This window comes from Varanus komodoensis, unplaced genomic scaffold (genome assembly GCF_004798865.1).
Source record: "Varanus komodoensis strain SLA01 unplaced genomic scaffold, ASM479886v1 scaffold1, whole genome shotgun sequence".
NCBI lineage: Eukaryota > Metazoa > Chordata > Lepidosauria > Squamata > Varanidae > Varanus > Varanus komodoensis.
In genome coordinates, this window is record NW_025335268.1 from 12,894,091 (window position 1) to 12,920,233 (window position 26,143).

General features: G+C 43.1%; 1 protein-coding gene across 10 annotated transcripts in view; it reads right to left on the minus strand.

Annotated features, from left to right (window-relative positions):
- Window positions 1–1,890: 1,890 nt before the first annotated feature.
- DAAM2 (dishevelled associated activator of morphogenesis 2) overlaps window positions 1,891–26,143 on the minus strand; it is a 273,375-nt gene continuing 249,122 nt past the window's right edge. For all 10 annotated transcript variants that reach the window (XM_044442145.1, XM_044441957.1, XM_044442055.1 and 7 more), the window contains 3 exons: window positions 22,069–22,200; window positions 13,541–13,711; window positions 1,891–9,183 (listed from right to left, as the gene is read on the minus strand). In XM_044442145.1, coding sequence (XP_044298080.1) covers window positions 8,965–9,183; window positions 13,541–13,711; window positions 22,069–22,200 — 522 coding nt within the window. In that variant the 3' untranslated portion in view covers window positions 1,891–8,964. The remainder of the gene's footprint in view (window positions 9,184–13,540; window positions 13,712–22,068; window positions 22,201–26,143) is intronic.

Below are 26,143 nucleotides of genomic sequence, written 5' to 3' on the forward strand. Positions count from 1 at the left end.
ACGGCAAGAGCCCTGACAAGCTAATGTGTATGGTGTACAGTCCTTGCAAACACTGACTGTACACCATTAACAATGCAATGTCAGAATTCAAATAAGATATTGGACATGGGCAGCTAAAAAGCTAAGTGGCCGTGGCTTAGCTTTCACTTGTGCAAGCAGGGACCTCTAATTTTCACCAATCTGCCAACTTCTGGCCCTCCGATGTTGTTGGACTGCAACTCTGATCAGCCTCAGGGAGATCAGCCCATATCGCTGGGCGCCCCTGAACCTCCCCTGTCTCCCACCCCACAAAAAAACCTCTCCTTGAGAAGTGGAGATCCCTGAAGAACATCATGGCCTATCACCCAGAGGACTGGAGTGGGCAAGAGAGGCTCAGCAAAATCAGGTGCCTTGATCTGTGTGAGCAGAAGCACTTTCCATTAAGGTAAAGCCTCCATCAGGTACAACCCACCTTTTTTAGGAACAGCTGTGCTGGCTCAGACCAAATATGCAGCTAGTCTAGGATTCTGTTTCTTATACTGGCTAACCAGATGCTTGGTATCAGCGAAAAATATGCACAAATCTAGCAAGGCCTGCTTGACTTTCCCTTTCAGTTTCTGCTTTTACTCTCTGCAATCTTCCTTTTCCACATCCCCTCCCCTCCAGTAGGTTCTCCTCCAAAGAACATCACCAGCACCACTGAATATATTTCCAGTCATGGTTTTTGGTTTACTCCAAAAGGGATGTGAGGCTCGAAGCAGACATGCTAAGCCGTATCCAGTCTGACACAGCCACAAATCTCAATCACACTGCACTAGTGGGAGACTCTTTAGCACAACCTCAACTGTGGTTGGACTGTAATGTGCTCTACGTGGGGCTGCCCTTGAAGATGGTCCGGATACTTCAGATGGTGCAAAATAGAGCTGCCAGGATGCTGTCGGGGACTGGTTCCTATTCTCACATAACTCCAGTCCTCCATCAGCTCCATTGGCTTCCCATTGAAGTCTGGGCTCAATTCAAGGTGCTGGTTATTACCTATAAAGCCCTAAATGGCTTGGGACCAGGATATCTAAAGGAATGACTTTTTCCCCTATATTCCCTCCCGTCCCCTAAGCAGCAGAGGCCCTCCTCCAGGAACCCTCTTTGAAAGAGGTCAGGAGACAGAGTACTTGGAGGAGAGCTTTCTCTGCGATGGTGACCCGACTATGGAATGCGCTCCCTAGAGGGGTCCGCCTGGAGCCATCATATGCTTTTCGGCGCCAGGTCAAGACCTTTTTATTTAACCAATATTTTAAAGTTAATTAATTTTAATGGCATATTTATTTATTTATTTCATTTTAACCATGTTATTTTATACTCAGTCGTGGTGTAGCCAATTTATTTATTTTAGGATTGGTGGGGTTTTAATGTTTGTAAACTACCCAGAGAGCCCTCTGGGCTATTGGGGTGGTATATAAATGCAATAAATAAAATAACGAATAGCGCTAGCTGGTATATATTGCATCATATAATATGTATATCATATAAAGATCTATGCATGCATAAAACACTGTAGGTTAGTACTAGTGCTGCATTCAGTATTGCCCCTATAAACTGCATCTTAAAGCATCTATATTAGTGTTTTATGCATTGATATTAGGTCAGATCCAGATTTAGTCACAATTACAGTAGCCCCCATTTAAGTCAATGGATCTTAGTTGTGACTAACTTAAACTCAGTTGATTTAAATAGGTCTATCCTAGATATGATTAAAACTGGATGGAATCCACAGTCTTAAGTGCACATAAAGAATGTTTCAATCTATCCTAAGTGCAGAGGTCTGTGAAATGACGTTTGCAACAATATTTTAGTGAACAATAGCTATTGCTTATTTATGTTTAATTCCCAACAAATAATACACTGGTATAAAGGTAAGGGCCATATATCTTTAATTTTTTTAGTATTACATTATATTCTTATAAAAAGGTGCAGATAAAAAGGATGCTACAGGTTTTGTACATTTAATTCATTTATAGTCTTAAATTGACCAACAAATGAGGAGACACCAAAGCATTAGAGGAGCAAGACCTTCCCCACCAAATAATTGGGTTTGTCTTAGCAGTTGTGGATAAGGATACTCCCTAGGCTCATATACAAAATTGCTTAAGCTGAGTTAGTTACCCCTTAGAATGGCAAGAGTCTCCCATTGATATTTGAGTGCTCAAGGATGGAAGACTGACAGCGGCATACACTTTTTATTTTGAACATGGGGTGTTAGTAAAGCCAGAATAATAAAGGTGGAGTAAAAATGTGGCCATGCGCATGAACCCAAAGGGCCAGTTTCAGCATAACATTCTTGTGCAGAACGTGGTGATGACCCTGGTAGAAGGGGAAGAAAATGCCGAGCTTCATCGTATCGGAGAAAGGAGAGCCGCTGCCTTTCGGCCATCATACACCAGAGGAGGCGTTGGGTGTGCCTGCCTCTCTTCTCCAACGCTGGTAATTGCTCTCCAACTCGGCTTTGAGACAAAGGATGCACCTAAAATGTGTGTTGGACTGGCACCGTCTCACCCTTTGGGCCTGACTTTTGTGCCACACTTGCCAAAACAATTGGACACTATTGGTATATTACATTAGTGAGGGGGAATGAAGCCCCTTTGAGAGGAGGGCTGGCCCTTTGGTGGGAGCATGGCGTCTCCCGGTGTCAACGAGAGTAAACAAATGTGCCCAGTCCTTGCCTGACTTGCCTTTGAACTGCTGTGTACGCCACTCGCCTTGCTCCTAATGCCCTGGTGCAGTCTCAATAGTCATGGCTGTAATGCAGTGGATACACAAAAATAGCAAACTAAAATAAGGCAAAATAAATAGAGGTGTGGCATTTACAGGTTTCCCCTAAAAACATTTCTAAAACGGTATTTTTAATTATTAAAACATTTTTTAAAAAAACAAATAGAACTGCATACATCATGTACATAAGAGAACTGTACAACTGCTTTTCCCTTCATGGAAACTCATAAGACATAAACCTCTTTCAATTGCCACTGGGTTACAAGTTGGGAAGAAAAAAAAGGTCCACCCAAAATCAGACTGGTGTGAAGAGCCACGCACCCCTCTTCCCTAGGATGAGCTCATCTGTCGCTTTTGCTTGCTACCTCGAGATACTGAACACATGACCAACATGCTTCTGGAAGACATGCAAATATAGCCTCTCTAATGAGAAATAAATCATTGAGCACTTGTGTTAGATGCTGGGGGGGTGACTCGAACGTTGCCCTTGTTATCTCCTGCAAAACCTGGAATGCCTTTTTTCGGATGGGTGTCTTTCTCTCCAGAAACACTCAACTGGCTGGATAAGAGGCAAATCCGATTTAAGAAAGGAGTTCCATTAGCCTGCACTGGTAACACAGGTAGCCTGCACTCTGTAACCCCTAGTAATTATTTCCTATACTGCATGCTTTGCGAAGCTACTCAAATAATACTTTTAAATATATGTGTATTTGGTTTGTAACATGACTGCATGAACAATAACAGAGTTGCTTGAGTGTAAGGAAAAGTTGGGGAACTAGATTCAGAAAGATAGGACATCTTGCTGCAGCCATTAAACTACTCCTGGGTTGGTTCAGTTGCTTGGTGGTCACAAAGACCTTCTAGAAAGTGCCAAGAACCATTATGAATGCAAAGAAGACTTGATTGTTTGTGATGGGTCTTAATGTTAGGAGAGATTGCCAGGAGGAGGGGGAGGAGGAGCATGGAGGAGGAGGCAGCATGCATGCACACACACGTGCATTTACACGCTACAAAGGGAGAAATGGGGGAAGGAGGACACAAGGCCTCAGAGTAGATCTGGCCAAGCTTGGTTGTATTAAGATCGCCCACTTCAAGCACAATTCTCCTTTTGGACAAAAGGCTCTTTTGCAGTGGCAACCAGCTAAATCAAGGAGAATACCCCCCTCATTTTCAAGCACCTGAGTCTTTGCTCTTCCTTCAGTTATTCCAGTTAGATGAGAACCAAAAGCTGCCCTCAGGTAAGGGAAAGTGTTGCTATCATGTACCACAGGCAATGAGTTCTTGTTGGCTTTTCATTGGCTGAAAAGAACCACAAGTGGCATTTGCCGACTGTAATCTCTGCTCCTTAGATTATAAGCAGGGCTGTTGGAGCTTTGCATGTTGTGGACTGCCTGATATAGGTAGGAATTGCTTGCTCTCTGTCTTGTGCTGAATTCTGCAGAGGGAAAGCTTTCGACTCCCTTTCTTGAGAGAGAGAGAGACAGAGAGAACGAAACACAAAATGTTGCAAGTGTTATCCGCATTGAAGCAGAAGTGATGGACCAATTCTTTCTTTGCCTTCTAGCTAGGGGTGGGAGGTGGAAATTTGATGCAAAGCAGCAGCTTCACATGTGGTGCATGGATGTAGTTCAAAGAGTGCTTAACACACCCAATCGAGAGTGTTGATGCTTCCACCGCTGTGACTCAGAAAGTGACAAGAGTAGAGGATATTAACAGATTACATCAGAGATTAACTGCCATTTGTGCACAGAGTTGCAAGAAGGTGCTCCTAGATAACATCTATGCAGAATATTTAAAGAGACAATCTATGTTTGGAAAACATGCATGTGATATGGCTTTCCTTCCAGTCAGGGGGGTCATATGTTTGGCAGACACTGCAAACACATGCAGGAATAAAGGAAAGGAGGCCATCATGGGGAAAAATCCTTCTGCCCCGGAAGTGACCCATTTAAAAAAGGCTTAGTCCAGATGCTAGAGCTGGGGGCAAACAGATGAATGTCAATGGCTTCTTGGAATTAGAGAGATAATCTAATAGTTAAAATGATGCTGTAGGCAAACTTGGTTAAAAAGTGTGCATTAAGGATACTACATAATCTTCTTAAAGAACTTACACCCTAGTCCACAGGGGAAAATGGATTTAAACTGATTCAGATGTGCTACATTTGTTTCATTCATCTATTTACAATACTTCTACCTGATTCTTCAGTCCAGAGTCACTCCCACAGTGACTAATGTATGCAGTTCCCACATAACGAGCAATTCCATAGCATAATGAAAAGAGGTATTAAAAGACATTTCCTGCAGAAAAATTCATGGGCACCTTAAAATATTAGAGGCAGTTTGACAGTACCCATGGTCTTCACTGGGATGGGATAAGCTGCACTATCAACAATATTCACTTTTAAAGCAAATTCTACTAAAATCAGTGTGCCTTATTTGAGTAAACATAGTTAGAACTGGGGTATTTTGCTCTAATGTGAGTTTGTGCTTTCCGTTCTATGGAACTCAGCTGCAATTATTGCCAAGACCTGACAATCAAGCTGTCCATTAGAGGTCATGGAAAAGTGAAACTTTCTTCCCCCACAGTTGTTCATGGAAATTGATTTTTTTTCAACTGGATGAGTGATTCCAATCTGGTGAAACTCTGTTACAAAAGGAATGAATCCTATCCTAATTCCTTTGTAGTTTTATATAAGGAACATATAGGTTGCAGCATGGTGCAGAAAAAACAACATCTTAAGCAATGCCTTATAAATGAATACAACAGAGATTAGAGTAATCCCCCGCTTTTAAAAAATACATTAAGTACACATTCAGATCCTGATCTGTGCCTAAGTCAAGATGACAGTTTTCTGTGGATTCTGTAGAGTATAGGGTTAGGATTTTCACTGGATCAGCTGTGCCGATGCTCACTCATTCCTATAGCAGCCTGAGAATACTATATAGGGAGTTAGGACCCCTGCTGAATGGGGCTGGCAGTATGTGGAGGAGTTGCAAGCATTGCTCATAGACAGCATCTATGAGGAACAGCTAAAGAGGCAATCTGTGTGTTTGGGACAAGCATGTGACATGGCCTTCGTTCCAGTCAGGGATTCACATGTTTGGCACACACTACGAACACATGCAGGGATAAAGGAAAGGAGGCCATCATGTAGTCACTGAAAAAGAAAAACCTTCTGCCCAGGAAGTGACCCACTTAAAAAGGCTAAGTCCAGATGCTAGAGATGGGGAAAGTTCTTCCCTCGGGCAAATGTTCTTCTATAGTGGAGTCCTTCTGCTTGCAGAACATAAGTTCTCCTTGAGACAAGCAGATCCTGGAATTAACTTATGCACCCCCCTAACCCCACAACCGCAAGGACTTTGTTTTCCACATGGCTGATAGTAGTACCAAGCCTGTCTGACAATCCCCAGCAGGGGATGGAGGAAGATGTAACAGCCTATAGCTATTACATGCTTCCTTTTATGCCTGTTTCCCTCTTGTGGAAAAAGCGCCTGATGTACAACTCTAACATTTGAACATAAAATCTCCTCAACTCTGTTCCACATTTAACATTAGTATGTGGGCCTCCCTTCAGGCTTTCATGGAGCATGTGGTATCTGATAACATTCCTAGGATCAATGGTGGGTGGCCTGCAGGCACCATTAAACATCCGGGCAAGGAAAGCCCTGCAAAGCGTGCGGTGGCACTGGGCTCTTCAGGGCACTGTGGGGATGTTTGTGAGGGAGGCTGTCCTGCCGCTCAAGCCTGGAGAAGAAGCTGCGTTCTCCTCCTTTGATCCATGCCTGGAAAGAATTGGTTTTGTGGTAAGAGCATTAGTACAAGATAATGGCACAGTCAAATCAACATAATCCAATTATATTTTTTTCTTCACAGTGCAGGGAGGGTGCAGACAAACCTGAGCTTCTTAGGGGACATTTATCCTTTCTAAGTAGTATCTCCAGAGGCTAGGCGGATGGGAGCCACACACAGGAGAAATGAAAGACATGTCATGGAAGAAAGACCCCTCAAAATTTATGTTCTAAAATGACAGTAATCACGGGATTTGGGTTTACAGCAAATTAAACCCATTTGCCTCCCTCTATGGTATGTATTGCTTCTAATACTTATGGTTCCCACAGTGCAACATATGTGGCATGCTTTTACATCTGTAACTACAGAGAGCATCAAGGAGCTTGACAATGCATCTAGATTTTCTTTTAAAATGTTTGTTTTACAATACAGAGGGCAAAAGTGCTCTCAAAAATATGAGCTTGTACAGCCTGCAGAAAAAAAAATCCTACTTAAAAAGCACTTGGGGCTGTTTGCAGTAGGATTGTCATTTCAATGCAGACACACAAAGAAAGGACGTGTTCAGCTCTTGGAAGGGAACCAGTTCTTCACCAGGAGCATAAAACAGAAGTGCAGATTTCTGGAATGTTGTGAGCAGGTTGATTCAGAACCAGACCACTCAAAAGACAGAAGATAGGTTTTGTGTTTATCTCCAGAGTTCTGAGCATTTCATTTCATCTTCCGAATGTGCCCAACATCCTTGCCCTGGAATTTTCTAACACTGTTTGCAAAGAACACTCATCGGACAGAGCCTGAGACCTAGGCACCTGTTTTTTACAGACTCAAGACTAAGCCTAAAATTAAAGCACTGCTGAGACCAACAAAAGCAACTGGCCATTTGAGCTTTGTCTGGATTCCTCACATTCCCATGTCTTGACCTCTCCAGAAGAGGCAGCTCTTTTCCAAAAATGGGATTACATTTCTATCTCTGTGCTTCATACCCAAGCCTATTGCCTGTCTTTTTTCCTATATTCACCTGAGGGAAGATGGCCAACTATTCACACTGAAAAGCAAAAAGAAGCTGTACACCATATACAACCATCAAAGCGCTATGCAACGGGAAGACAGCAGTAACCCGTGTATGTATGTGTGTTGTCTGTGAATGACAGTAACAATAAACTGTTTCTGGATTAAGTATCTGTAATTTTCAGAGATCTTTGGAAAGTCCACTGGGCCAATCCACCTTGGGGTCCACCTTGTGTTTGATTCTTCTTCATAGCTCTGTCACTTCCTTCCAGATGGAAAAGTGCTTAATACCCCAGCTACCTAATGATGAAGTGTATTGTCAACAGTTTTAATACTATTGTGCAGCAATTGCTGGGAATGGTGGGGCTTCTGAGAAGGCCAGCCTGTCTAAAGGTAAGCTCCAGTTCATTCCAGTACAGTTACGGCTGCCAGTGAATGAAAAGATTCTCATTTCCAACCACCAGACAAACTCCATTTGTCATTAAAAAGAAAAAAACCCTACCTTTCACCATTTTATCATGCTACCAAGGTGATGCAGATTTGCATGTGGAATTATTCTTATAATCCAACCCCTTTCCTACCACATTGCTCAGCAATGGCAAATGTACTAGTTTGGACCAATTTTGTGTATTCTTACAGTGCGGTTTCATTCTTTCCCATTTTCTCATGACTTGGCACATCCCTGAAGATGCCAATGATTCATCAGGGAGAAAATACAACATGAGTTTTGCAAACAGTTAATCCATCTCTCAAGTTGAACAGCTCCATCAACTTCCTCTGACGCAGCAACACTTGCTTTGCATGTTGTAGGCCGCTAAGTAACTGTCTTTTGGGTTAAAAAAATAAAATAAAATTCTCAGGCTTCAATCAATCAATGGCCTTTTGTAAATCCAGTGGAAGAACAGAAATGGCACACTGTAGAACCACTCCCCAGTAGGCTCCAGAAGGCCAGGCCCAGCCACAAAGTAGAGGCAGGAGGTTTCAGAACCAGCCTGAGACAGTCTTGCATTTTCCCAGCAAGAAGAATTATTTTGTTGCATGTGTACATTTTGGCACAGAGTAAACCATCTCTCCCTCACTTCAGAGCTAATAGGTACAGAAAACCCAATGGTATCTGCTCCACCACTAGGACCTAGATGAACTCGCTGGGACAATGTCAAGATACCATCTTATTAACTAAAAGCAACATCTTGGCAATAAATCCCTGGGCTCTTGGGAGGCACTTTTACAACCATTCCAGATTATGTGAATATGGAAGAGAGCAAGATGGGGAGGCATGTTCATCCTGCAAATATTAAACTAAGCCATGAGCAAGGCCAATCTTCCTGGGCAAAGACACTAACCAGTCCTCATCACCTTGCCTGACTCTGTTGTGGCCACAGTCTTCACTTTGTTATTTTCTATTATTTGTTCATTCTCCTCTTTTAGTAATTGAGCTTTGTCACCGCCCGTTCCCGGCTTGTCTCCAAATTTTGGTTTCCTGAACGCTTCCGGTTACGCTTGAGCTTTGATAAGTCCTTGTCAAAGACCTCGCCTGATCTCAGTGCTGACACAAGATCGTCGAACTCTCCTCCCCCCTCCTCGGAGATGCTGCCACCCTTGGCTTTCTTCTGTCGTCTTTCTTTTTCTCTCTGCTCCTTTAGCTGTTGAAAAGAAGAGGTATCGATATCATATACAGTACATGGTACACGGTCCATGATGTGATATGACCTAATACACTGACAAATGTGCACAGCGATTTAACCTTGAGAGTGGCTAGAAAAAGAAGCACCAGTGAAGACACTAAACACAGATATTTAAACTTCACCTTACAATAGCCACCTTGTGTTCTTTGTATATCAAATACTGGAAACTGAGGTGTACTTTCGCTGTACTCAGATGGCCTGCTTCTGTTCAAACAGGTACAACTCCACTAATCAGATTCTTAACTATAGAACAGATGGCTCAGAAATTGCTGAATTAGAACTAATCTTTAGTTTGATTCCATTTTGTTTGGACCAGAATAGAGACAATAGTTTCCTGTCTGAGTTCAAAGAGTAACATATGCAAACTGAGGTGACTGCATTATCAGCAGTTACAACTGTTGCAGTTGCTCACTTTGCAAATTTTAAGCTTTACTTAACTCAAACCATAAAAACATAGAAAACGCAATACTCCATTTTCCCTCCTCTCTCTAGGTCTGTGCACATATGCAAACCCCCTCCCAGAAATCTCCTGCCAAGTTATTCTAATGCTTTATGCCTCTGATGAAGTGAACGCTCTGCTACAAGAGGTTTTTCAGGTGCCAGATCACAGCAAGCCTACAAACATGGCTACCTACTGGCAGTCAAACCTTGTGAGGGTCAATCTAACCTCAGTAGATTGTAAATGGGAGGGCTTGTGGGCGATGGGAGATAAGTAAGAGAAGTGCTGCCTGACTCATGAGCTTTGAACTTCTGAGATATGAACAGTAAATTATAGTTGAAGTCACTTAGCAGAGCCATTGTGATGATATGCTTGAAATTCCAGACTAAGACCAAGAACCTCCAGGTTCAAATTCCTAGTTGAACTTGACTGAGCAGCAGCCTTGTAGCACAGGTGTGTATCAATATTGGTACCATCACAATAAGGTCCTAGGCCAGAATGGACTTTCAGGCCATGGGTCCTGTTCGGTAGGCTTGAATTCAGGGAGAAAGACCTGGTATCCTGAGCTAGCCAGTGTGAGAGAAGGAAGAATGATGGAATTCTTGTGGAGAAAAGGTCAGACATTAAAGAGATTAGGTAAAATAACCTTCAAGGAGGATGCCCTGAGACATCTGGAAATGACCTCATTCATAGCATCTAGCAAACACAGGCAAGGAACTCACTTCTTATGCAGAAAATCAATAGTTAAGGTCATCAAGAAGTAATCAGCAAACTCCCTGTGGGACCAGTGCCCCCCACCCTGGGACAGCCAGGTCCTAAGCCTCACATCCACACCATCCCCATGTGACAGTTGGAGGTAGGTAGAAGAAAGAACACACCCCTCCCTTCACCTGCACAGAGGTGTGAGAGTGTGACCTTGATTAGGTTGAATTCAGCAGACATAAAATCCCACTGACTAACTTGACTGGAATAAGGACTATATCTTTTACTCTCTCTCTTTGCTCTGGGCTCTTGGAATTTCTTTTCCGCTCTTCACCCATAGTGCACCCCTCCTTTGTTTCCGCCTCTCATTCTGGTTGTGCTAGCAATTCTTCTGCATTTCCTTGTGTGTGAAACCATTCATCACTATTGTGTGGATAAACTGCTGAAGCCAAGTCCTGGCATTTTGAAACATGCACAACTGTAAGCAAAGAGCAGAGCAGAACAGAGAGAGAAAGAAAGAAAAGCCCTCTGGAATTTCTTGGAAATACACTTCTCCCCACCACCATTTCCACTCCCAAAGCTTCCGAATTCTAAGCTGAGGCAATGAGGGAGGTTTTGGAAACACAGGGACTTGGAAAAGCAGCCTTCTTTCTTAGGAAGGCTGGAGTTGCCACAGCTGTTAGGGTTAAAGCAGTGGCAACATGAAAGGAGCCAATGGAATGCTGAAAAGCTGTTCTCAGGCTTGGAAAAGCAGAAGGTTAGAGAGAGAGGTTAGTTCACATGAATCCCCAGGGAGCCAAGCATCAAGGCACCAGCATAGGAATCCACATGGAGAACAAAGTGGTTGAACGAGAGCTAAAAGATCCAGCCCAACTGGGCCAAAAGGCAGCATACCATGGCCATGATATTAAAGACAACGATTAGGGAATGTGTTCCATTCGTTCCATGGCAGGTACCATCACACAAAGGGGGAACAAAGGATACTCTGTCCCAGCTGTGCAGATGGAGACCTGCAACTCCCAAACCGTTACATTTTTGCCAGTGGAAATCTGGGGGGTGAGGACAGGGCTTAACTTCAAGAAAGAAAACAAGAGCCTAAATGCAGAAGGATAAGGGATCCAGTCTTGGGAGAAATGGGGCTGCAAGAAAAAGTGGGATTTTCAGAAGTGAGTCTGACAGAGCAGGGATCTGGCAGTTTGGAGAGTTATTACAAGGAAAATGAAATGGCGTGGTGATAAACAGCTAAGACAGTAAGGTCTACACCATCAAGTACTGGGTCATGGGAAACCTGCAGTTGTCCCCCAGCACAAATGCCAGCCCCAAGACCACCACTTCCTCAACGTCACCAAGACTACCAAGCTGTAAGAAAAAAACTTCCATGCATATCAACAGGTGGTGCTAGACTGCATCTCTAAGAACAGAATACAACTCCTTACCCTTGGGGTTTCTCATACGTCATTCCTCATTCTTTGGAAACGCTTACTGTTTTGTAGATGATGTATATCAGCTATTCCCAATGTGGTGCCATCCAGATGTTTGGGATGCCAACTCCCATCTGGACCAGCCAGTATAGCCAATGGTCAGGGAGGCTGGGAATTGTAGTCCAAAACATTTAAAGGGCACTGGTTGGGAAAAGCTGATATGAATAATTATGTATTGCTTGCCTATTATTGTCAGTATGTAAAATGCTTTAGAGTTCCTGCACTTAGCCTTGCATCATGCCTATGGAGTAGGCCACACTGAAGCCCTTTTTACGAACAGGCAACTGAGAGTGAGAGAGAGAGAGAGGGGGGGGGGGGGGAGAGGGAGAGGGAGAGGGACCCACTTGCCCAAGACCACAAGTTGGTAAGTCTCTCACTCAACTAAAATTTGAATTGGGTCTTCCTGATTCTAGGCAGGTTGTTTGAACCTTAATAATACTTCAGATAGATTTAATGAACCAATACTCTGGTCTTAATCAGTTTCTAAAAACATTCATGGAAACTGATCCAACTGGGTAGCTGGCTGGCTGTATTGGTTCACCATGCAGAAGAGCCAGTCCTCAGGATTCTACCTCAAACCTGCAGGAGGAATTGTTTCATATTCCTCTGTCATGAATGAGGGATTCATGAGGGAACTGTTGCGCTCATCTGCTCCCAAGGCACAGCACTTTTAAGTGGTTGATTTTGACATGCCTGTCCCACAGCTGGTTATCACTGACCCTACCATATCACTTGCAGAACCTTAAAAAGACAGACTATTTGTTAAGCAGTCCTCCAGAACCTGACATAATGCCAGACTGGACTGGGGAGATCCAAGTCCCAGTCCACATCCAGCTGTGAAGCTCACCGAGGGACCTGAGGCAAGTCTTCATTTGTCATCCTAACCAATCTCACAGGGTTGCTGCAAAGGTAAAACGGGCAGACTCTGCTCTGCTGCTTGAAGAAAAGCCAGAATGTAAACAGAATAAAGACTATAAATATTGCAAGGGCAGGGAAAAGATTTTGACAATTTCAGTTCTACACAAGCATATACAGCCCAGACCCAGCCCAGACCTTTAACATAAACCAGGTTAAAAATAATCAGTAGTCAAGAGCTGTGACTTGCTGATAATAATGTAAGAGCTGCTTTTCTATCCCAGGCCATTTCTAGTGCCAAAGGCTGAAGGTCTGGCCTTGGGGAAGGTGAAATAAGAAGTTACTAAGGATAAACAATGGCATTTATCATCTTTTGGCATCTTATTTAGCTTTCTTCTTCATGTACTCCTCATGCCTCCTTTTACAAAGATACCCGGTCCTTCCTAGGATTAACCTCTCCTCTGAACACTGTGCATTGGAAACAGTCACTCTATTTCTCTATTGTCTGCATGGTACTCTTGCTGAGCAGACTTTCCCTTTCTTACTGTGGACATCACAGTATCGAAAGGCGGAGTGTACAGAACACCAATACATTCAGTACCTGGGGCAAAACCGGTGCATGATGCACAGGCAGTGTTTAAGGAAACGCCAAAAGGCAGCCAGGATCAAGCAGGCTCTAGTCAAGTAAAGGTGTAGGGTGGCTTGTTCAACTGTGTGCAGAAGTGCACAGGGACACAGTGGGAAGAACTGTGCCTGCGCACACACTGCTTTTAATTTCCCAAGGTACTGGGAGAGTCTTTGCCCCTGCCCTGCCCCACTTAAGCTCTCAAGTTCTTACCATGGCTTCCATACGTGACCTGCGTTCTTCCTCCTCTTTCTTTTTTCTCATATTCTCTAGATCTTGCTTGGCTTCTGTGAATGACTGCAGGAAGGTGTCAAAGATGCCAAAAAATTCATCGGGTTGCATCCTGCCCTCGGTCTCTCCAAAATGCTTCAGTGCTTTGGCATACTGTTAGGGAAAAGATGAAATACACAAAGCTGACCATTAGAGCTAGAAAGGAAAGACACAGATGTACAAATAAGTAGGATGCTGTAGGCTGAGGGAACCACACATTCATGTTTAAAAGATTTCAAGTGATGGGTTACAAACAGAATGTTATTGCCTCACTGACTGGCAGGAAGAAGTTGGGAAGAGCCCTTTGGTGGTTAGGATTTCTAATAGTTCCTTTAGGGAAGCATGAAGTTTATGAGTATTTTAAATCTGTGATCATTCCACCAATGTTGAAAAACAAAATCCTAATCTAGGCATTGTTCACTATATTCATACTCTGCAGTTCCTTTTTTGGGACTGCCCACACACATATTAGATACAAAAGTCTTTAAGAGCTTGGGCTTTGACTTCTGTCTGACATGGATGCTATGGAAGTGTCAAGCTTGATGATCTCCTAGTAAAAATTGGGATAGAAAGCTTAATTTCATGAATTCATAAATATATCTTCATATGACTCTACAGTGTTAGGACTCACTGGTTTGTACTTGTAATACTAGGATTGCTGGCCATCTCTCTTACCCCTGCAGTGTACTGTACTTCCTTGGGCCAGAACCTGCTGAACTCTGCTACCTCTTATTTGTTCATTGGCTCCCGAGTGAGCTAAGAAATGCTTCAGGTCAACTTCCAGCAGATTCTCTGCCCATTCATGGCTCTTGGTCCCCCTTCCTGTAATGCTTCCCTGCTGCTACCATGTCTTCCCGCCTGTCTGGTTCACTTACTCCAGCCACTCAGCTCTCCAGAATGAGCTCAGGCATTTTTCTTGCCCAGGAGAAGTCCACATCTGCCGTCACACCCTGACCCTATGCCTGAGGGTTGCAGCACAGCAACATGGAACACATTCTTCTTTTCTTTCATAATACAGAAGAGCTAAATGTGTTTTGTTAAAATAAATTAATTTCCCCCTCCGCTATCAGTTCTTCATCTTGTGATATATTAGTCCTGGAGAGTTCCATGCCGGCACTCCTCCCACCACCAAACTTTCCACTTAGATGCCTTGTTCAGCCAAAGCAAATAATTTAGGCAGTTGTTTATTTTGTAAAGTAGTTTCAGCGAGGAGAAGGAGAGTGGAACAGCGGCACACAGTCACTGCGACTCCTGCCAGTGAAATTACGTGGCTGCAGAGACTCCATTAGGGATAGCAAGAAAGCTGGAGGAGGGGTCTGACTGGAAGAAAAGAGCATTGATGGAAACAGTTCCACAGTACTTGAGTTGCTAAGAAAGAAAAGGAATGTCATGCACCAGCATGTCTAAGCAGGCCCAGTGTTTCTCTGGACATGACTAAGGCTGCTTCTCTTTGGGCCCCTCATTGGTGTAAAAAAACCACAGGTGGCTATGCTCAGGCAGCTGGCAGGACATCTACACTGCAAAGAATAGTCACTTGCTCAGGATGCCCTGTGGCTGCGAGGGAGACGTGGAAATAAATATTAAATAGAACATATACAAGACTTGTTTCTTCCCAAGCATCTAGCCGGATGAATTAGGCAAGCAACACAGATGTTCAAGAAATCCTTAAGTCTGATAGTAAGTTGCAATTACCTCAACTGGCTCAGGTTAATGTTCCTGAATGTGGTCAACACAGTTCAGTGGCAGGCACACAATCTGCATTGTGCAGCCCCTGGGTTCAATTCCTGCAATCTCCAGGGAGAGACAGGAAAGAGCCCTAACCAGTCTGTGGCAACATTATTAGGCCAGGCAGAGTAAGGGTTGACTCAGTGAAAAAGCAGAGTCTTATCTTTGACCAAGGCCAAGATCATCTACACCACTGTAATTCCAAGCATTCTAGAAACCTAAATGGCTCAGGGCCAGGTTATATGAAGGAATGCCTCATCCTCATGTACCTACCCAGGTCTTAAGATCCTCTTTTGGGGTCCTTCTTAGGGAGCCTCCCCAACGGAAATAAGAAGGATGGTAAGCAGAGGAAGGGCCTTTTCAGTTTTGGCACTCCCTTTATAGAATTAGCTCCTCAAAGAGGTACACCTGATGCCACCCCTTTTTCTTTTTGACACCAGGTGAAAACCTTTAGTTTGCCAGGTATTTTAACAGTTAATTTTTAGTTTTAATATTGCATTTTACTACATACTACTGCTGTACCTATTTACCAACCCCAATTACAGTTGTTGTGGGTTTGCTGTTGATACTGTGGTTGTTTTATTGGTTTTACTGTGTTAATGTTTTATCGTTATATGGTGTATCTGGTTTTTGTTTGTATTTTTTAAAAACTTTTGTTACCTGGCCAGACAGCCTTTTGGCTATTGGGTGGTATAAAAATGAAACAAACAAGTGGCTGTTTTGAAAGCTGGACAATGAAAAAAGCTGGCAGGAAGAACATTGATGCATTTGAATATCTGTGAATACCCTAGACTGAAAGAAAGACGAACAAGTGGGCCCTAGATCAAATCAAGCCACAGCTTTCCCTGGAAGTAAAAATAACAAAACTGAAGCTGTCACATCTCAGGCAAGACTTATTGGAGAAGACAATCATGCTGGGGAAAGTCAGTGGCAGAAGAAATGGAAAACCAAATAAGAGACGGGCTGACTCCATAAAGGAGGCTAACAGAGCTGTCATGGACAGGACATTTTGGAGAGGTTTAATTCATAGGGTTGCCATATGTTGGACACAACTTGACAGTACATAACAACACCTCTTATGAACCTATAATGTGAGAGGAAGGAGCTCATGGAAGGCTGCAGATCAATTTCTATGAAGAAGGGATACTAAAGAAGTTGCATATTTACTTCTGTGCACATGCAGCTCAGGTGTGAAGTGGTGCATTTCTGAGAAGCAATGGGATTTTAAACCTTGTGCATGTTTTAAAGTTTTGAATTTGCAAAACTGTCATGCCAAGTGTCATCTGCACGGCTGCACGTTAGATGCAACCTGGCTGAAAAATGGCGAATTCTTACAATTGCTGTCTGATGTTCTTGATCTGCACATACCTATGCAACTCATGTTCTGATCACCATGATTTTTGTCATGTATATTAGCTTTCAAACAGATAGTGAAAATTCTTCACAAAGAATTTCTGCATGACTACACAATGGGTAAAACTTAATAGCGGTTGAAGCATACATGTAAGCATGGCCACCAATGCTTCCATATATTTGGTGATGAATCAGAATATGGCATGGGAATTTTGTTTCAGTGTGCAAATCACTCAGAAATACCCCCATTCACAACCCCAATGACAAACAGGAATGCATGTTCCCAAAAGATGCTGGCAAACTCTCCCTCTACTCCTTTTGAAAGGAACCCAAGGTAGTTCCAAAGGTTCCTCTTCTTGTCATTTTCTCCCCAAAACAACTCTGTGAGGTAAGTTAGGCTGAGAGCAGTGACCAGCCCAAAGCCACCCAGTGGGTTTCATGGCTGAGTGGGGCCTTAAGCCCACACCTCCTTAGTTCCATTCCTGCACTTTTAACCACTACACCACACTGGTTTTCGTTTTGTAGAAAACTCTCATTTGGGGGGGGGGGCTTGACCAGGGTGCAGACCTGGGTGCCCCTCCAAATGAACCTGTGTTCTTCCAGTGCCAGGCTGTGACAACAGCAATGGGCTAGATGGACCCATGGTCTGACTCCTTATAAGAGAGTGTCCCACCCCTCCAGATGCTGCTACAATACAACTCCCAGTATTCTGGCTATGCTTCTGGGGCTGACAGGTACTGGGGGGCAGCAACATCTGGACAGTAAGATGTTCTCCACCCCTGTGCTAGATTGTTATGCTAAGTAAAGTCTCAGCTACCATAACGCCTCTGCCATGAGGACACAATTCAGGAGTTCCCTGGTATGTCAAGTTAACATAACTGATTGTCTTCAGTGGGCCAATGGTAGTTTTACTGCCATACAACAGGAGAGGTAATGGGAAAGTGTTGAATGCAAGGAACCGCCCAAGCGTGAGGAGCTGAACATCCACACTGTCTGTAGTGATGTAAATTTCAGGTGCAATCACAAGTAGAAAATAATTTGGATCCTCAACTGTAAGCTACTAAGATAGAAAGTGATGAGACTTCAGACCAGGTAAGCTTAAGGCCCTGGGACCTTTCAATGTGGCTACATACTTTTTTATATGATGTATGAGGCTTTTCCCCCCCTGTTACCCAAGAAACTGAACTCAGTCAACAGGTAACATTTCCACTAAAACCAGGTCTTTTCACAGGATTGTAAATTTTGGCTAGCTTCCTCCATTCTTCCCTTTGCTTGCTGGTTATAGATTTTATTCCCTTAAGCCACCAGGTCCAGACAGAAATAGAAGCAAGAAAACAACCCAAGAACAAAGGTCCTGTTAATGAAGAGAAACCAAACAAAAAGTGAAGGGTCTGGGAAGCAAAGTACTATGTAACACAGTATTCAAGCCAATACTATATTAACCAAGGCTTTCAAGACAGACATCTGACAGCTTGAAATAACAGCCCTGTTGTTTTAAGATAAAAAGACATTAATTTTGAGGAAAGCCAGATAAAACACTGTGTGTACTTTTCATTTTTATAACATTTCCACTTCCCCATTTTAAAATGGAAATCCTCCTTTGCATTTGCAATGAGCTTGTGTTTGTTACGCTGCAAGGCAAACCAGTTCAGCCATGAAAAGCAGACAGTGTTATGGAGAAGAGATGGTGATAGCTTAAAAGGTCAAGAGGAGAACAGAAACAACCTAAGACAAAGAGGGTGGTACCTCATGATACAGGATAGCAGGGCTGAATTAAGCCACTGGACAAATATGCTGCATTCAAAGCACAAAACTGAGACCCACATAGTAGTAACCATGTGAGAGTAACACTGGACAGATAGTGCAGCTGTCCTGAAGACTTCCTTTAAATTACCTGCAGCTCAGAAAAGCAGGGATATCTCGGAATTTCATTTTTGTTTCTCACTCAAATTTGCTCTTGAACCTGATGTTGAACTTTGAGTATTTTTCAAAAGGTCACGGACTAAATCGTAAAAATACTTTTTTTTTTTTGAGGGGTTACACTTTTTAAAGTTGCGTGCTTCCTCTGTTTGTAAGAAACAAAAAACAGGTTGCAACTCAACACAGAAACAAGATGATCTGAGCTTCAAGACAGAGTTTGGAGAGTCTTGGCAACTGCAAACATCACTTGTGCTCTCTAGCAGGCTTCCCTTCTATATCTTGGGACAGAAAGGCAGGAACCATGCTCCCAGTTGTTTGCAGCAAAAACATGTAACAAACTGATAACATGCCAAGTGCAAGGATCAGGGGCAACACCATCAAATGCTAAAGAACAAGATTAGTAGGGCAGAGAAAAGTGGCCTCTAGTGGTCAAAGATGCAATGTGACAGGGTCGTGTAACACATGAGTAAGGGTACTGTGGACCTCCAAAATATCGCTGAGCACAGGCATCATGCACAACTTCAACCTGCCACGGAAGAGACACTTTGCATGTGTCTCTGAAGGTAACAGACTGAAGCATGCAAGTGTATGAGGTGATATGATCAGCTTGTAGCAGGAACATCAGGTCCTGACTTTCCCTTCTAGCAGGTGAAGTGGCCTTCAATTGCAGCCTCTGAAGATCAGGACATCTTAAGATTCAGTTACAGTGCCAGTGGAACGCCATCACTTTTGAAACTACTTACATAAAGAAAAAAGGCACTGGGGTAACATACTATTACCAAATGTGCTCCTCTAAATTATTAGGTTGGTACTATTACCTGTGTTTATCAAACCAGCAAAGCAGGACAGCTTAGCCATTGGTACACCCTGTTTGCCTTCTGACTTGCTCTCTTTTAAACATTCTCATTGCTTTACAACCTCTTCTTATATATTCCTTCCCCACCCAACAGAATGAGGGCTTAGTGCCAACCTTTAGTCAGGAGCAAATAAACGGAAGGACTGCTCTCTGGTCTGCTTTACAAGTTGGCTTTTGGGACAGGGTAAGCATTGCATGCCTTTTTCCTGCCAATAGTCACTAAGACATTTTGCTCTAGGTGGGAAACTGATACCTGACCCACCTTTGTAACATATTTACCCTGGAACAAAAGCAACACTTGCTCCATGCATTAAAACAGCTCTTGTCAGTAATTTAAGTATCACTATCGTTTTGTTCTTTACTCCTTTATTTGCTTACCTATAAATAGCACATTTGGGCCTACTGAACTTACATTGGTTAGCCGGAACATTGTCTACTTAGTCCAGAAAATGAGAACAATGACAATAAGAACAACAACAACCCTATCCAATGTTAACTGGAGGATACATGAAGACTGTCAGGTTGTAGATATATTTGCTTATCAAAACAGGTCTGCTAAATACCACTAATCTAGGCAAAAAGTGCCATGCAATTTTGATTAACAACAGACTCAATTATTCTTTTTCCTCATGACTTTTATGTGATAAAGCTCCCAGTAAGCCTGTTTCTTGGTCTCTCAGGGTACATTTTTTTATTACTACTAGCAAAGATTCCCAATTTGGTTTAGTCAACCATCCAAATTATCTCCAGTTTTAGCCATATAAACTGTCTAGTTTCTCACTATTTCTGTTTCTGCCTGCCAGGGAACCTGTGTGTGTTTTATCCAAGATGGAGACAGAGCTGAGCAACAACTGCCATTGTTCCGTCAGTCCTGGCAACAGTCCTGGGTGCAGCCAGAAACCATCCAGTACCTATTACAGCCTAACTTGCATGTCTGCAGCCTCTGCCCCATTCCATGGCTTCAGCACCAGCCAGCATCTTTGCCCCCTCTTCCTTTCTTCTGTTTACTGTCTAGCCTGATAAAGAGTTCTAGAAAACTCAGAAGTGCCTTTTTGGTTGGCCTAATAAAAACAAAGCCCTAGTATGCATTTTGAAGATTCTCCCTTGTATACTTTAAATTCATGCCATATTATGGTACTTGAAAGACAAAGTGAGGTGGTTGTTGCTGTTGTTGCTGCTGTTTTGTTGATGTTGTTTATTTCATTTCTATACTGCCTGTAGCTGAAGCTCTCTGGGCAGTTTATAACAAAGTATCAAAACAATAAAATATAATAGATAAAACATTAACAAGAATTAATTTAAAGTAGCATTAAAACAATGAAAAGACAATGGGAAAGATCCAGTCAAGCCTATAAGAAAGGGACCTGGCTAACTGTGTCAGGCCCTCAAATGACAGGGAGGTCTTAAAGATCACTGTAAAGAGGGCTGTCTTAACCTAGCACCAAAAAGATGGCAAATTTGGTGCCAGGTGGGCCACAGCAGGGAGGTTGTCCCAAAGATAGGGGGCCATCACAGAAAGGGCCCTCCTACTAGTTGTCACTCTCTGACCCTTTCATGGACTTGGCACCCGGGCAAAGGCCCCAGAGGCTGAGCATAGTGTCCAGACAGATCAGGGCTAGGAGAGGTGTTCCAACAGGTAATGCAATTCCCAAGCTGCATGGGCTTTTATAGGTTAAGACCAGCACCTTGAATTGGGAATGGATGCATACAGAAAGCCAATGAAGGCAGCTATTAAATGTCTGGACCTCTGGGTCCCAGTTAATCTGCCTGCTGTATTCTGCACCAGCTGCAGCTTCTGAACCATCTTCAAGGGCAGCCCCACACAGAGTGTTGTGACTCAGTCCAAATTTCTCTAGACCAGTGATGGTGAAGCTTTTAGAGTCCGAGTGCCCAAACTGCTACTCAGAACCCACTTATTTATCGCAAAGTGCCAACACTGCAATAAAACCTGAATTTGCTGACCACCAGCACAAGGGGGCAACGTTCCACTGACCACCAGCTTTTGGCTGGCCCTGAAAAAGGTATCTGAGTGTATTTCCCACCTTCTGCTAAAATCACAATGGGTTGCGCAGACTCAAACAGGCGGCCTTTTGATCAACCAGCCCAGCAGCACAGCAGTTTAAACCACTGCTAAAATCACAGTCCATGCAAATCCCTGGCAGCTCACTGACCGGCCATGCGAAAGCTCGGTGAGTTGCAGCTAATGAATGATGTTGTCGCCTGGTGCCCTTAATCTTTCTGAATATGCACATGGCTGCTGGGCCAATTGCGTGCCAACAGAGAGGGCTCTGCGTGCCCCTTTGGGCACGCGTGCCATAGGTTCGCCATCACTGCTCTAGACAAAGGGTATGTAACATGGTCTTCTCCAGATGCTTTAAATTCTAGCTCCTATCAGCTCCAAAGTACAGGGATTACAGGAGCTGAAAAGGGAATACAGGAGCTGTACTTCACATTATATAGAAGGTGACCAGTTGTCCAGCCCTGCTCTGCATCATTTGCAACTTAAAGCATCTTATTTATGTCAGCACTTGATGAAATTGCTTGCCTTCACTTCTATTTCTCACAGGGGCATGAGATAACATGTTAGAAAATAGCCTCTGAAAAAGTACTCTCCTACCTTATCCCTTGCATCATTCAGAAGATCTTCCAGCTCTGAAAAACTGAAACTGGCTACAGTGATAAAATCACTCATGACAGGGACGAATCTATCACCCACTTCCCGCACACGTCTCTTCTGATAGTCTAGCTCCTGAAAAAGAGAAAGATTGGAACAGATGATTGGCAGCAAGTAGCAGAGTTTTTTGTGAGATTATTCTAACTGATGTAGGCACAATGCTAAACTCAAGACAAAACTATTTGTCTGGGTCGCAGTTCTGGAAATAGGAACGCTTATGACACTTCTTAAGCATTCACAGTCACAGAACACAGCATTATACATGCTGATCGAATCAAACGTACAGTGTTAATTCTAAAATTCCCAGAAACATAGCTAGGGAAAGCTTTAGAGGACTTCCTGGCTTCTAGGCCCTTTCTTTGAATATTCAAGGAAGTTTTGATTTTGCAAATAATGAACTTTCTAGCCCATTTACTTGTGGGGGTATAAAGGGACACACATGTGGGTGATACCTGGCCTGACAGCTCAGCACCCAACATATCCAGGGTCCATTTATACAGGCAGTCTAAGAAGATTTAGCTGTTGATGTTCCAGGCCTTCTCCTTCAACATTCCAACCTTCAGTTTTCTGTATGGATGTTTTAAAGTAAGGTTACAGTCCTCTGAATCATAGAGATGCCAGAAAATGCAGCAAATGTTCTACCCAGTTAATCAGAAAGAAGAAACCTGCTCTCATTTGCCAGTATTCTGGCTAATAGGTACAAAGGCATTAGGATTATTGACAAGCTTGGTATTGACATCTCCAGTTAAGGATAACATTTATTCTTAATGCTATAAATTTTTAAAACCAACAAAATATGTAATATTTCTAAAACTGAAACAGCAAGGGAAGAAGTACAATGAAGCAATTTCTAGAATCACCAACATTTTAGTCTCAGCAGGGGGCATACATTAATGGTGATGCACAGGCTGTCCTAGACCCAGTTTTAAGCATTTCACCAATTCAAACATCTCAAGTAGTAAGGCTAGAAAAGATCTGCCAGTCAGAGTGGTGAGACAGTTCAACCTTTATGGATTCACATTTCTGCCTTTAAGAGCTGCATATGCCCAGTGACCCGGTTTCTACTACTTCAGTCTAGTCATAGAGAAGGTATGTATATAGATGTTTAGGAAATTTTCACAGAATACAGTGAATCTGGTAAAGGGGAGAGGAAGCTAAGGTCAAAAACAGACATTACGCTAAATCTTTGTCTAGCAGCGATGCTGTTGTTAGTCTAGTGTGTGTGTAACAGGGCTGATCTGGATCCTCAAACCTTTCGTACTGGCAAAGGGTGCTGATAAGAATCAGAGGCCTTGCCCATTCTAAAATCCATGTTTCCTTAAAAAAAAAAAAAAGATGTAGTAACAAATTTAAAGTAGTATGTGATTTGGCCCTAAGGAAGGCCTAGTAACAAACAGCACATCAAATAAAGAGAAGTGTAGACACTGTGGACAGGGTGAACCCTAACAACACACACTCAGAGATGGCAGATCATAGCCATGATTACAGAATTGCAGATCGTCTCTCCCCCATCTCTGAAGCCATCCAGAAAACAAAACTGCCCTGTTTCACTTGGCGGGGCTGCAGATGACACACATGATGCAATTTGCAGCATATCAGAATTGGAAGCACCGTAGCATTCTGCCTGAAGTGTGTGTGTGTGTGTGTGTATTTGTACTTTGATTTCAGATTTCAATAGAATTGTGTGTGTGCGCGCGTGCACTTTGATTTCAGATTTCAATAGAAAGATCTCATGTGAACATGAACCAGAGGTCACCATAGCATTCTGTCTGGAGAGAGAGAGAGAGAGAGAGAGAGAGAGACAGAGAGAGAGAGAGAGAGACAGAGAGAGAGACAGAGAGAGAGAGAATATATATTTGTACTTTGATTTCAGATTTCAATAGAAATGAAAGACCCTATGTGAACATGAACTAGAGGTCCTGAATGCTTCCTTCAATAATGTTTCTTCCTTAAGAAATGTGTCAGTGCTTTGAATGTCCTCAGGAGGTCAGTCGAGGACAATACCAAGTGCTCCTTACTACCCGCTTCCTTTCAAAATTTTTGCTCCCATGGCGAGCTCTGTGCACTGCATAAGCTTTGTAACCTCTGGATGTTCCTTTGGTGCCTTCATTCAATTACTACCATAGATTCATTTTCCCAAGCTAAATGAAAATAATCATATTAGATATTGGTTAAGTTTCTGCTTATTCTGTGATTGCGAAAACCGCTACTAATGCTCATTCTCATGGGATGCGCGCAGGTTGCCTGCCAAATGGACTCATTTGAATGGAACAAAACTGCAAGACTCAGCAATTGGATTTGACAATTCAGTAAGTTTGGACTGAATTTTGAACACTTCAGTAACTTTTGTTGGTGATCTTTACCCTGCATCTCCACACTACTCCACCACTCTCTTTCTCATCTTCTTCCTGACTACCTTTGCATTACAAGATCCTCACAGGGGGGAGACTGGGCCTTTATTTTGGTTCTGCTTTAATATTCTGTGCACAGAGAATAATGCCTTACTTATGCTCCCATTTTTAACTGAAACACCAGCCAGTTGTGTGGGATCGTTTGACCTGTCCCCTCTTTAAACTTGAACTGAAATTCATAAGTTGACATTTCATTGTAACATGTTAAGCCAAAGTCAGGAAATGTGTTCAAAAATCTTCTTTTTCAGAGTTGACCTGAAAGATAGCAAAAAACTGGAGTGTGTCCACAAATGCTACTGCTGTTACTGGCAGTGCTTGCTACCAGCGGGCCCCAGTAGCAACGTTCACAAAGAGCAATGAGCATTTACATCTTTACATTTTGATCTGCCGCTTCCCCTCTGTGAAGTTTTGCATTGCATCTCGTTTTTAAACGGTGCTGCCAGCCTTGGGAAGCAAAGGATTACAAAGTGCCTCTGTGAGCAGCTGACTGTGGACCTATTTTTAGACTTGTGTTTGCAATAAGGGGCCTTGAAGAACCCTCTCAACTGTCAGAGCCAGGACTGTGGTGAGAACATGCTGGAACTGAGTCAAGAGTTGCACCTTTTTTTCTTTTTCTTTTTTCCACCATCATTTGCTCCCAACAATGATCTTCCATTGTTACTACAGTACTGCGTTTTTAAAAGCCAAAAAATGTGGAATGAATGAGCATGAGTGGGAGGTCTGGCTGCCAAAGTTAATAATAACTATAATAATAATTAAGAATGGTAAGCTGAGGTGGGTAAGAAGACAGGAACTGGTGTATGAACAGAAAAAAGATTTTGCCCAAAGAGAGGAAGGCAAGGGTACTGCAAGGACACTGGGCAAGCAGTCTTCAAGCTGAAAGCAAAAACAAAATCAATGGTTTATCACTCGACAGCTGCAACAATCTTGTAATTTCTTGGTTGCATGAAATAACCAGCACAGAGGAACTAGGACACATAGAGCTTTCTTATCATGTGAAACAACTGCATTCCATATAAGGTCAGGTAGGGCGAATTGTCCAGAGATAAAATTGCAGCCTGGCAAGTCATCATCACATATATACCCTGCCTCGCTTCCTTCTTCCAAGGCCATCTGCAAGGAGTCCCTCCTCTCCATTTTATCTTCACAGCAACAACCCTGTGAGGTAGGTTGGGCTGAGAGTCTGTGACTGCCCCCAAGTCACCCCGTGAACTCCATGGCTGAGTGGGCACTTTAAACTGGCTCTCCCAAACCCCAGTCTAGCACTGTAACCACCATGCCACACTGGCTCTCGAACTGATGTTGTATCATTGTGCAGACTGGCCAGTGCTTGATTTCACATGAAAGTCGGACTGGAAATGCAGAACAAACAGCATTCCGTGCTCAGCCTTTTTAACATCTTGTCTTCCCAGCTGAAGTGGTTGAAGGATGCATTCCCCCATCATTCTCCTTTCAAGCATGCAGAATGGGCAAAGAGGGGATTCTGATCTGAAACTGCAGTAATTGAGCTTAGAGGTGCCCTTAAGCTGAACTTGACTCCACCAAACCTGTCCAGTGAGTGTGGAATGGGTTACAAAATTTCCTCCAAGCGTATACAAAGAGGACTC